The sequence below is a fragment of the Corythoichthys intestinalis genome, chromosome 22 (assembly GCF_030265065.1).
Source record: "Corythoichthys intestinalis isolate RoL2023-P3 chromosome 22, ASM3026506v1, whole genome shotgun sequence".
Classification (NCBI taxonomy): Eukaryota; Metazoa; Chordata; class Actinopteri; order Syngnathiformes; family Syngnathidae; genus Corythoichthys; species Corythoichthys intestinalis.
Genome location: NC_080416.1, coordinates 22652501 through 22665174, shown reverse-complemented (window position 1 = coordinate 22665174; position 12674 = coordinate 22652501). Strand labels below are relative to the sequence as shown.

At 37.3% G+C, this 12674-nt stretch overlaps 1 protein-coding gene across 1 annotated transcript in view; it reads left to right on the top strand.

Moving 5' to 3' along the window:
- Positions 1-12674, top strand: part of rims3 (regulating synaptic membrane exocytosis 3) — an 87201-nt gene that overhangs the window by 66362 nt on the left and 8165 nt on the right. The window contains exons 3-6 of the mRNA XM_057828086.1: positions 7007-7148; positions 7252-7364; positions 11225-11326; positions 11402-11541. Of these exons, the coding sequence (XP_057684069.1) occupies positions 7007-7148; positions 7252-7364; positions 11225-11326; positions 11402-11541 (497 nt within the window). The remainder of the gene's footprint in view (positions 1-7006; positions 7149-7251; positions 7365-11224; positions 11327-11401; positions 11542-12674) is intronic.

Sequence of the window (12674 nt, the reverse complement as noted above, 5' to 3'; positions counted from 1 at the left end):
TAAGTAACACTTTATTTGACAGCGGCGTCATTTGACTGCCATAAGACCGTCATAATGATGACATGAAATTATCATGGGTATTAATGAATATTTCAGAGGTCATTAAGTGTCACCAGCAAATTATGTCATTAACTCCAGCTCGGATGTTTTACATCCATTCAAAAGGGAGCTGATTTGCTGGATGACACGAAATGACATCTGTCATAAGCACTCATTAATGCTCATGGCAGTGTCATGTCATAATTATGATGGTCTTTTGACAGTCTTATGGCCACACTGTCAAATCAAACGTTACCAAATTCCATAACTAGCCATTAATGAAACAACTAGAACAGTAACTGAAGAAATAATTAGCACAACATTAATTTTCATTGTTATTTAAATCTGTAGCGCTGCAATGCATGGTAGGAGGCATGTTGGACGACAACAGTGTTGACAGCAGGTGGCAGCAGAGGTTGACTGTCTCCCCCAAGAAAACAGTGATGGCCAAATTGAAGCTTCTTGAAGCAATGAAGCTTTGAAGCCAATTGGTTCAAAGCTTCATGTTGGTTCATTTGGTCTTATGACGGTCTTATGATGCCGCTGTCAAATAAAGTGTTACCGATTAATATCTTTTGGTGTAAATATCTCATAATACAGCGAGGACAGCTGTGGTTTATAGCCCAATGCGGCTTATCTATGAAAAAATGACGTTTTCGTGTCAAATTTGGTGGGTGGCGGCTTAAAGTGCGAAAATTACAGTAAATAAATTTTTGATCAATCAAAAATTTTTGCATAACATCGATGTAAATATCCTATGTTAAGATATGCACACCTGCGGTTTATAGTCAGGTACGGCATATATGTGGATTTATTTCTAAAATTTTGTTAAATGTGGCCGGTGCGGCTGGTGCGCTTTATAGTCCGGAAATTATGGTACATTTTGCTACCATAGCTCGTATTCTTATCTGTAAATCTAATGTCACCCTTAAAATATCTCAACACACATCAATTTCTAAATTGCTGGCAACAAAAGTGAGTACACCCAAGTGAAAATGTTCAAAATGTGAGCAGTGTACTTACTTTTTTGAGACTCTGAATTGCTTTAAAAGCTTTAGAAAGAAGTGGTCGCATTAAGGATAGAGGGGCAAAGATCACAGGGATTTTGGACTGATGCTGCATGAGTGCATTGGCCTACATGTCCTATCTTCTCTTTTCAGAGATAGTATGTCATCATAGAGGATGATACCCCACGAGCTCCTTCTGCTGCAGCTCTGTGCAGTCATAAGGCTCTGAAGCCTGAGTGCCTCTCCCTATCCCTCGGCCACCCAATTATTCTGTCTTCTTCTCATTTATTCTCATCACTCATTTCTGACTTCTTGTCAATGTAATTCAAAATGGACCATAATTAAGAATGAAAAAGACATTTTAGAATGAGAAAGGCTAAATTCCATCTTCAAAGCAATGACTCCAGTGTAACTGGGCTTTCCCCCCTCCCGGTTGTCTTGGAAAACGTCTTGCCTCTTATCTAAGCAGGCTTCATTAGTTCAGTTAGGACAGCACTAGCCTGGCGAATTTATATTTCAGTGAGTGATGTGAGTCAAAGAATTAGTATCGGTCAGCGTGCGTGGGTTTTCTCCAAACATGAAGGACTAAGTTCGACATATCCAACCGAATATAAGCAGCAATTTGGAGTTCTCTCATCGTGCTGCTATTTTATTTAGACCTGCAGTTGAATCCAACTCATAGACCTTGACACCTGTTTGGAAAGTGTAGATGCAGCAGACTTGTGATTAGAATGATTATTGTGCAGCTCATGTGTAATGCCACTTCCTGATTAAACAGTACTTCTCATCCTGATCGGATTAGTTCATACATTTATTGCAGGAGATTTCAAACCCACTTGTATAGGGCGGAAAACACAGACAAGACTGAAAAAGCAGTTTCTGCTCTTGCACCCCTCTTTAAAAGAAACTGCTGTATTTTAAGATAAAACAACTGTTGTGTTTAATAGAACAATATGTGTACTATATGCTGCCATATCACTCAAAAAAATGACTCCGGTAGGTTGTAAATTTTACTAAAAGACAATGTGCATTTTCAGCAAGAACACATCATGTTTCCAAGGTGAGCATGATTAGATCATGCAATCCATACATAAACATGAACAATGAATGAGTAGCTAGATTAGATCATGTTGATGCAACATAATGTTGCCTTTCCAACCAAATGCAATAGTCTCGTCATTTCTTGCGAGATTCAAAAGTAGGGTTGCCAACTCCCTGAATAAGTGACACCTCATTGGTAGAGCCAGCCGGCCCAATAAGTCACCATTTAATTATTATTTTGTTTGTGAAAAGTGATTTTCTTATTAGATGGGGCTTTGCAAGGCACACGCCCAGCTAGTAAAATTCCTCAACTTTATTTTTCTTTCTTTCTTTCATAATCTTATTATCCTTGTTTTTTCGGTGCACTGGAGACTCCAAACCGTTTGACCGACCGGCACCGTTTGAGTATCAAAATGACCGGAATTCCATTCATTTTTAATAGCAAGCATTTTCCCTTCATTTTCAATGACAGGAAAACATAGGTGGTTGTGATTTTTGACCACTTACCATTACAGCCCATTGACATTGCACTGGTGCCTAAGTAAGTCAATACCACTGACAGCTATGGACGTCCATGCCATTGACTATCATGAATGTCGCTACTATTGATGGCAATGTACTGGATTCCATTGAGGCATATATAATTTGATGCCATTGACGTTAAAATTAGGGCTGTCAAACAATTAAAATTTTTAATCGAGTTAATCACAGCTTAGAAATTAATTCATCGTAATTAATCGCAATTCAAACCATCTCTAAAATATGCCATATTTTTCTGTAAATTATTGTTGGAATGGAAAGATAAGACGGATATATACATTGAACATACTGTACATAAGTACTGTATTTGTTTATTATAACAATAAATCCACAAGATGGCATTAACATTGTTAACATTATTTCTCTGAAAGGGATCCACGGATAGATTCTTAAAGGATAAAAATTTGTATATTGTGACTAAATATTGCCATCTAGTGTATTTGTTGAGCTTTCAGTAAATGATACTGTAGTGACTAAACTCTTCTGCCCAAATGCATGATGGGAAGTGGGGCAACCATGACTGTGTGTGGTGGCTGCAAATGCTATATCTTCTCTGCGTTGTGTACAATGTAGGGTATTAAGAAAAAGATCAACTTCCCCACGTCGCTCGCCTCAATAGTTATAATTGTTGTGGAAGAGATGTCAAAGCTTTTGGCAATTAAAAGCACGGTTCAAATGAATGCTTGTATACACTCCACTCACTTGTCACTGCCTCTTAGCTCTGTAAATACATAAAACGGCACCATTGTAGTCTGTTTGCGGCAATGCGTGAGTGGGTTGTTCCGTGCATGCGTTAAATATTTTAACGTGATTAATTAAAAAAAATAATTACCGCCCGTTAATGCGATAAATTTGATAGCTCTAGTTGCGCCTTATGTTGGCTCAACATGTGTACTTTATGTTAAAAGAACACAATTGCTAAATACTGAAGGAAATCAATTTAATCAGGTGCAAATTATGTATTTCTTTAATGTCGGTTCAACATGTATTTTGGGGAGAACATGAGTGCTTTAGGTTGGCTCAACAAGAGTGTGTTATGTTTGCGCAACATGAGTGCCTAATGTTGGCTAGACATGTCTGCTTTATGTTAAAAGGACACAACTGCTAAATGCTGAAGGAAAGCAATATTATCAGGTGCAAATTCTTTCCATAATTTTTTAATGTCAGTTCAACACCCCATTTTTTTCAGTGTAGCAGATTCATGGCACATGAAGCCCCCGAACTATTTTTAATTTGTCCTGAAAACCCCCGTTCACAGACATCGCGCGACCGCTTTTGTTTAAACCCAACCCTAAAACAAAGGTAATTAATTTTATTTATTATACAAAATGTCTGTCGTTTTTAGCATAGAATCATTCATTGATGTCTCATATTTCGGTTAAAAAAAAAAAACAAAAAAAAACACTTAAAAAAATTAGTCACTCACATATTTGAAACTTTTAAACAAATTATGTCACAATGACAAAAATGGCGTCTGTAAAAAAGTCACTGATATCTACCTCATAACTATCGATTAATTGTATTTTTTTTTGTTACTGTCACATTTTCTCTGATATGTTAGATGATAATACTTGATCCAAACAAAAAAAAGTTGGAAAAAAAAAAGTTGAAAAGGGTAAATATATGAAAAAGAAAATCTCGACCACACCTTGATGTCTGTGATTTCTGCATTGCGACCCTTGTTATATTACCATGTTTCACCCATAAAATCCCCCCAAAAATCCAGCTGTGGCCATTCACAGCTATGTCTTGACACTTAGTGATACATGCTACAGGAAGTTTTTGAATCGAAACAAAGTAAGTACGCGATAATATCTCATTAAAGTCATGGTGTCTGTAATTCTGTTCTCGCGTGCTCTCACCTCCAGATAGGGTTTTACAGATTAAAAAATATAATTTTTTAAAAGATGCCCTGTGAATTTAAATGATTCAACTTTACTCTTTATGTATCAGGCACTTAACTACTCAGTTCGAAAATTAAAGTAGCAGAATAGCTGCCGTCTTTCCGCTAATTGGCTATGAATACATTGACAATTAAATGCAAATTGAGTGAGCGGCTCTCACTCAAGAGCTTTGTCTAATATTGTGTTGATATGACATGTGTTTTTTTAACTGTATCAATATTGATGCTATTTATTGCTATTTGTTTATATGACAAAATGAAGAGAATCAATCAGTATGAATTAATTGAATCAAACTGTATGAATTACTTGAATTATTTAATCTTTGGGATATAATCTCTAACAATTTTGTATGTGTGCTCATAATTTCCATCTTTTTTTTACAAGCATTTTATTTGTTATTGCAGTCCTTGTAATCTGTGAAAAGATGTCTTATTTTTTTATTTCTAATTGACTCAAACAGCATTACTTTTACAAATAAATATTTCAAAGTTATTTGCTCACATAAAGGATTAATATGCAAGGAGGAATAAGAGAGGTAAACTGGGTAACCCACCTCAGCAACATAAAACAATTTTAGGTCACAACCTACCAGTTGAGAAACACAGATGAATTGCATAACAGTTACAGTGATATACAATGATCGCGCTTCAAACATCGCGCCCTCAGTCCATCTTGGATTTTTTTTCCCAATTAAAAAAAAATTAAATAAAAAAAAATGCAGGATTTTATAGAGATGTCCCATCACACAGCCTCTCACGCTCCGTCCTGAATATAATATAATATAATAAATAATCTACGCCCGAGCTTACATGTACAGTGGGGCAAATAAGTATTTAGTCAACCACCAATTGTGCAAGTTCTCCTACTTGAAAAGATTAGAGAGGCCTGTAATTGTCGACATGGGTAAACTTTAACCATGAGAGACAGAATGTGGAAAAAAAAAACACTGAAAATCACATTGTTTGATTTTTAAATAATTTATTTCCAAATTAGAGTGGAAAATAAGTATTTGGTCACCTCCAAACAAGCAAGATTTCTGGCTGTCAAAGACGTCTAACTTCTTCTAACAAGGTCCAATGAGGCTCCACTCGTTGCCTGTATTCATGGCACCTGTTTTAACTCATTATCGGTATAAAAGACACCTGTCCACAATCTCAGTAAGTCACACTCCAAACTCCACTATGGCCAAAACCAAAGAGCTGTCGAAGGACACCAGAGACAAAATTGTAGACCTGCACCAGGCTGGAAAGACTGAATCTGCAATAAGTAAAATGCTTGGTGTAAAAAAATCAACTGTGGGAGCAATTATTAGAAAATGGAAGACATACAAGACCACTGATAATCTCCCTCGATCTGGGGCTCCATGCAAAATCTCACCCCGTGGCGTCAAAATGATAACAAGAACGGTGAGCAAAAATCCCAGAACGACCTACAGAGAGCTGGGACCACAGTAACAAAGGCTACTATCAGTAACACAATGCGCCGCCAGGAACTGAAATCCTGCACTGCCAGACGTGTCCCCCTGCTGAAGCCAGTACACGTCCAGGCCCATCTGCGGTTCGCTAGAGAGCATTTGGATGATCCAGAAAAGGACTGGGAGAATGTGTTATGGTCAGATGAAACCAAAATAGAACTTTTGGCACAGGTTCTCATGTTTGGAGGAGAAAGAATACTGAATTGCATCCGGAGAACACCATACCCACTGTGAAGCATGGGGGTGGAAACATCATGTTTTGGGGCTGTTTTTCTGCAAAGGGACCAGGACGACTGATCTGTGTAAAGGAAAGAATGAATGGGGCCATGTATCGAGAGATTTTGAGTGAAAATCTCCTTCCATCAGCAATGGCATCTGGGTCTTTCCGCATGACAATGATCCCAAACACACAGCCAGGGCAACAAAGGAGTGGCTTCGTAAGAAGCATTTAAAGGTGCTGGAGTGGCTTAGCCAATGTCTAGATCTCAACCCCATAAAAAATCTGTGGAGGGAGTTGAAAGTCCATGTTGCCGAATGACAGCCCCAAAACATCACTGCTCTGGAGATCTGCATGGAGGAATGGGCCAAAATACCAGCAACAGTGTGTGAAAATCTTGTGAAGAGTTCCAGAAAACGTTTGTTATGTACCCTTTGTTGGCAATTACGGAGGCCAAAGTATTGAGATGAACTTTTGGTATTGACCAGATACTTATTTTCCACCATGATTTGCAAATAAATTCTTTAAAAATCAGTTTTTAAGTGGAACGTGTAAGTTTTTTTCCCACATTCTGTCTCTCATGGTTGAGGTTTACCCATGTTGACAATTACAGGCCTCTTTAATATTTTCAAGTGGCAGAACTTGCACAATTAGTGGTTGACTAAATACTTATTTGCCCCACTGTAGGTGCTAAAAAAATTTGCTCGCTCACCAGTGCCCAGTATTGTATTAGGTCTAGTGAAACCCCAGGTTGTGAACATTTTTTCCCAACTTTTCCCATTAGACGGCGGGACTAAGAAGCTTCGCAGCACCATCCGACGGAGCACGGAGACTGGCATTGCCGTGGAGATGAGGAACCGAGTAACGCGGCAGGGTAGCAAGGACTCCACCGACGGCAGCACCAACTCCAACAGCTCCGATGGAACGTGAGCGTCCGCCTCGTGCCACTACTTCACATGTGAGTGTCGAGCGTGACAACTCAGTTGGCCCTCCTGGCTTTTCCCTTTTTTTCCCTTCTCTTTTTCCCAGGTTTGTCTTCCCTACCACGCGCCTCGGGCCTGAAAGTCAGTTCAGCGACTTCTTGGACGGATTAGGCCCCGCTCAAATCGTTGGGCGGCAAACATTAGCGACCCCTCCCATGGGTAAGCCACGAGCCAAGTGGACCCAGCATGCCAGTCACTTTGCATTCTGCTCTAGTTGCTGTTAGTGCATGAGCAAATCACCTCCCTTTGTTTCTGCTTGCCTTGCTGACTGTGGGAACCGAGAAATAAAGTTCCAAGAAAACAAAGTTTCTGAGAGCTTTGTGTTGGGCTAAAAATATTTCAATTTATGAAGTAAATTTTTGATTAAATTGAGACAAGAGCCTTGTATATAGCAAATGATAGCCTATATATTTGGTGATGTGACCAGGGGCGTAGGTTTGGTCTCAATATTGGTAGGGACGATATAACAGCATAACCTGCATGTACACTTTTTGCTGGGTAGGGGACATTAATAAAACCAAACAGATTGGGTAAACAGGGGTCAGGGCTACATTTCACTAATTAATTGATTGGCTAAATGATCTAAGCAAAATAAATCTGTATATAATCTGTATGTAACGTATATGTAAAAATAAATCTTATTAACTTTCACACTGCAAATTTATAACATCTTAATCTGATAATTTTTCTTGAATCTAGTCGAATAATGTTTCTCCATCTTGTTTTGAGTGTTAAAGACTAGTTAACAGATTAATACGTCAGATTATTTCACTTGAATTAAGTAAATATCACTATTTGTTTTTTAAGCCTGTACATCTAAAAGTTGATCATTTTTCACCTAAATCCAGAAAAAATTGCTTTCAAATATTGTTTTTAACAATATCTATTCTTGAATGAAATTCTTGAATTCTTGATTATTATTATAATTTTTTTTAAAAAGATAAAACATACTAACTTTTTGCTTAAAAAAAAGCCTGTTAAGCTTATTTTCCGATAGCTATTTTTCTTATTTCAAGAAATCTACTTGAAGAAATTTACTTGAAGCACTGGAAAATCATTCAACTTATTCCTAGTAGATTTACCCTGAAAAACAAGGGAATTTAACTAGTTTTAAGGAGGTTGTGTTTTTGCAGTGCATATGTGTTGGTTCAGGTGATACACCATTCGATTCAAATCTTTGTTTTCAGAAACTACTAAAGAAACATTTTGAAAACTTCCAGAATAAATGTCTGGATTTTATTAGCTAAATGAAATTGCAATATTTGAACATACAGTGTAATTATATTAACAGACACAATAAATACAAACCTGTTAATAATCTCTTAACTATCCAGGAATGCAAAAAATAAACAAATACATTTGTTTTAAAACTACTCACAATTGTCTGTCTAAATAAATTAAATATCACATAAAAACTTAGTCAGGGGATAACAAAAATAAATGCCTTACTTCAGGCAAAACACTACTGCTTTTGTCCAGAAACACAGCCAAACGTAACAAAAAAGGAAAGTTTCCTTGGGCTGCTTTAAGACCACATAAATAAAATGAAAATTAAGGAGAAGGGGGTACACCTCGGTTCACTACATTTCTCGAAGTTTAATTAAAGCTAACAGTAGAAAACAAACACAGGAGGATATTTCTCTCAAAGCAGCTTCCTACTCTAATTCGGGAAATTCACACAGATTTATGTTATGCTAACTCTGATGCAAGTCGGACTTTCAGTAGCAAAATTAGTGGTGTGTTCTCCACCTCCGCAACACTAACGTCCTTTAATTTACTTAGAGTTGCTGCTGCTAGCGGAAAAAAACTTCTAATATTCCTCGTCTTCGAAGGGGGCGGAGGCGGCGGCATGTTGTATTTCTTTCGGGCTGTGATTGCGTGTGTGAGGGTGGGGAGAGGGTCAAGTCATCAGCCAATCAAGCATGCGTTTGAGGGGGGAAAATGGACTGGCACATTCAGCAAGTGAAAAGGGGTCAACGTAAGTCTGAACATAAAGTAATTCACTTAATAATGGAAGTGTAGATTATATCCTTACAACATATAGGAAGTAGGGCTGTCAAATGATTAAAATTTGGAATCGTGTTAATCACAGCTTAAAAATTAATTGTAATTAATCGCAATTCAAACCATCTATGAAATATGCCATATTTTTCTGTAAAATATTGTTGGAATGGAAAGATAGGACACAAGACGGATATATACATTCAACATACTGTACATAACATAAGTACTGTATTGGTTTATTATAACAATAAATCAATAAGATGGCATTATTATTAACATACTGTTTAAACAATCCATGGATGGGAAGACTTGTAGTTCTTAAAAGATAAATGTTAGTACAAGTTATAGAAATTTTATATTAAAACCCCTCTTAATGTTTTCGTTTTATTAAAATTTGTAGAATTTTCAATCAAAAAACAAACTAGTAGTTCGCCATTATTGATGTCAATAATTACTCAATGCTCATGGTGCTGAAACCTATAAAATCAGTCGCACCCAAGCGCCAGCAGAGGGCGACAAAACACCCAAAAACACAAGGATCAAATGGACATGACACTGTGCTGTCATTTTAATCTGTTTTAGCAGGGCATGTGCGTTAAATGCATCAAATATTTTAACGTGATTAATTAAAAAATTAATTACTGCCCGTTAACATGATAATTTTGACAGCCCTAATTTATACATTTTAATAAATGGTGTTTAAGCACTTCAAATGTAACAATTACTATCAGTATTAAACATGTTACTGTTACATGTTACTGTTACCAAAAAACACAAGGATCAAATGGACATGACACTGTGCTGTCATTTTAATCTGTTTTAGCAGGGCATGTAAGTTAAATGCGTCAAATATTTTAACGTGATTAATTAAAAAATTAATTACTGCCCGTTAACGCGATAATTTTGACAGCCCTAATAGGAAGACAATCTAAATTACCTATATAACATAAGTCATTATATAATGCAAATGAGGTTCCTTAAAAGCAGGGGTGAAAGTGGCTAGAATTTCTTGCCGGAACTCCCCAACGTGAAGGTAGCCACGGAGCCAGAAATGTTGTTTATTTATTTATTATCTTTTTTTGGGGGGGGTCAAACCTCCTAAAAACTACTGAAATGTAAAGAAAACTCTTTTGGCACACTTATTTCTATAACACATACAAAAAGTGATTTTCATTTAAAATTGTATTGTTTGAATGATTTGCAAAATAAAAGTTAACAAAAACAACAATAAACCCGACGTCCATCTCATTTATTTTCCCTCATTTCCTCACATACTAAATGCCAAATTTCAATTTTAACTACTTATGAACATAGGATGTATATTAAAATTGAAGTTAATGTAAGCATTTGCTTTTGCTTTCTTTCTTTTTTTAAATAATAAAGATATAAGTAACATACATTCAGAAAAATAAGTACAAATGACTCATATTATGCAGAGTGAAAAGGAATATATATTGAAGATCGCCCAAAAATTGGCAAAAAACTTTTAAATCATAAGGAAATGAATAAGTAGCCTAACGTAAATGAACAAATATAAGTCACCGTGTATAGTAACAGCATTCCGGCCCTGAATCTTATACCGGAACTGCGTTCCTGACCGTTCTGGCCCACTTTCACCACTGCTTAAAAGTTGGTTGGGACAATTTCAGCATCCTGAAAATTTGGTAGGTTTATGTCCCTACCATCCCTATGCAAAACTACGCCTTTGGATGTGACCAAGTACCTTTTCTGAGACCACAGAGGTTCAGGGATATTCCCATGCTGTTAAAGTGAAGAGACAAGGGTAAAATATGAATTCACAAGGTTTGAAGGGAGCACCTCATACAATTGGAAAAGCCTAGTAAGTTATTGTGCGTGAAATGTGAATTGTTACTACAGAAGGACATTTTTAAAGGACAGGTAATTCTTTGCCGCCATCTAGTGGTGGCAATTGTCAATTGAACTACTCGAGATCTGAATTTACTATTGGTATCATCGATGAATGTATTAGAGAAAAAATCTTTCCAATTTTGCAGGAGACGTCCATGTTGGTATGTTGGACAGAGGGGGCCAACTGGAGGTGGAGGTCAACCAGGCCAGGGGCTTGATCCCCAAACCAGGCTCCAAGAATATTCCAGGTCTGCTGTTTTTATGATCTCTGTGCAAAAATCATGCAAAATTATTTAACTTCAATACTGCTGTGCTGCATTTAGCAACCTACGTGAAGGTGTATGTCCTTGAAAATGGAGTATGCTTGGCGAAGAAGAAAACCAAAGTCGTGAAGAAGAATCTCGACCCGAGCTACCAGCAGCCTCTGTTGTTTGATGAGAGTCCTCAGGGAAAAGTCCTCCAGGTACCGACTGATTTGTTATGATTTTCTCTCTCGTTTCCCTGTTTCTGCACTTAAAATTAATGTGAGTAGAGATTCAGATTAGCATCTCACATTAGGATTTCTAACCTGTGCTGATATGATCTTAGCCGAATATCTGAATGTACTAATAGTTCATACACCCAATTACTAAAATGATGGTACAAGTTGTTGTTTTTTGCTCTGTTAGAAAGAAAATATCTGACAAATGAGCATGTGTTGTAAGTAGTAGTACACTCCACTCATTATACAAGCTGCAATTTGGCAGATAGAAAAAAAAAATCTCCCAAAATAACTGGAAATGGCAATTAAAGCCCAAGTTTCAACTGCAGTGGTACCTTGACATACGATCACATCAACATACGATCCTTTCGACATCTGACATAAAATTTGACTCGTCATTTGTCTCCACATATGACGACACGCTGGAAATCGCAATTTCATTATTTTCCCGCACGACAATCACGGTGGATTTTCTTGTGAGAGAAATCAACATGGTTCACAAGGAGGTTAATGCATGTGGTGTAAAAATGAAAAAGATGACGTGGTGTGTGTGAGTGAACTGGCTCGAGAATATGGCCGGTCTCCTCCGACCTCCGTTTGCTAGTTAAGGTGACAATAAAAACGCTTTTTAAATTTCTGATTTATTGTCATCATTATTGTAACATCGGCAAGGACATCAGCTTCGTCAGGTTTTTAATCATTTATTTCGTACCTTTTGCAACACAACATGGCTACTGTCCGCCGTAGCTGACGCCAAACACAATACGAAAAAAAAGGAAACACTTCCCACTCTAGCGCACCTCCATCTCTCGTCAGTCTCAAGGTGCGTTCAGGGACAGCATGAAAAACACCAATGGTCACGTTCGAACCCGATTTGTCACATTATTATTAGTGTTGCACCGATACCATTTTTTTGGCCCCGATACTGACACATAGCTGTGCAGTATCGGCCGATACCATACCGATACCACTCTGTTTGAAATATATATATATATTAGGGCTGTCAAAATTATCGCGTTAATGGGCGGTAATTAATTTAAAAAATTTATCAAGTTAAAATATTTAACACATTTAAAACACATGCGCGGAACGACCCACTCACGCATTGCCGTGAA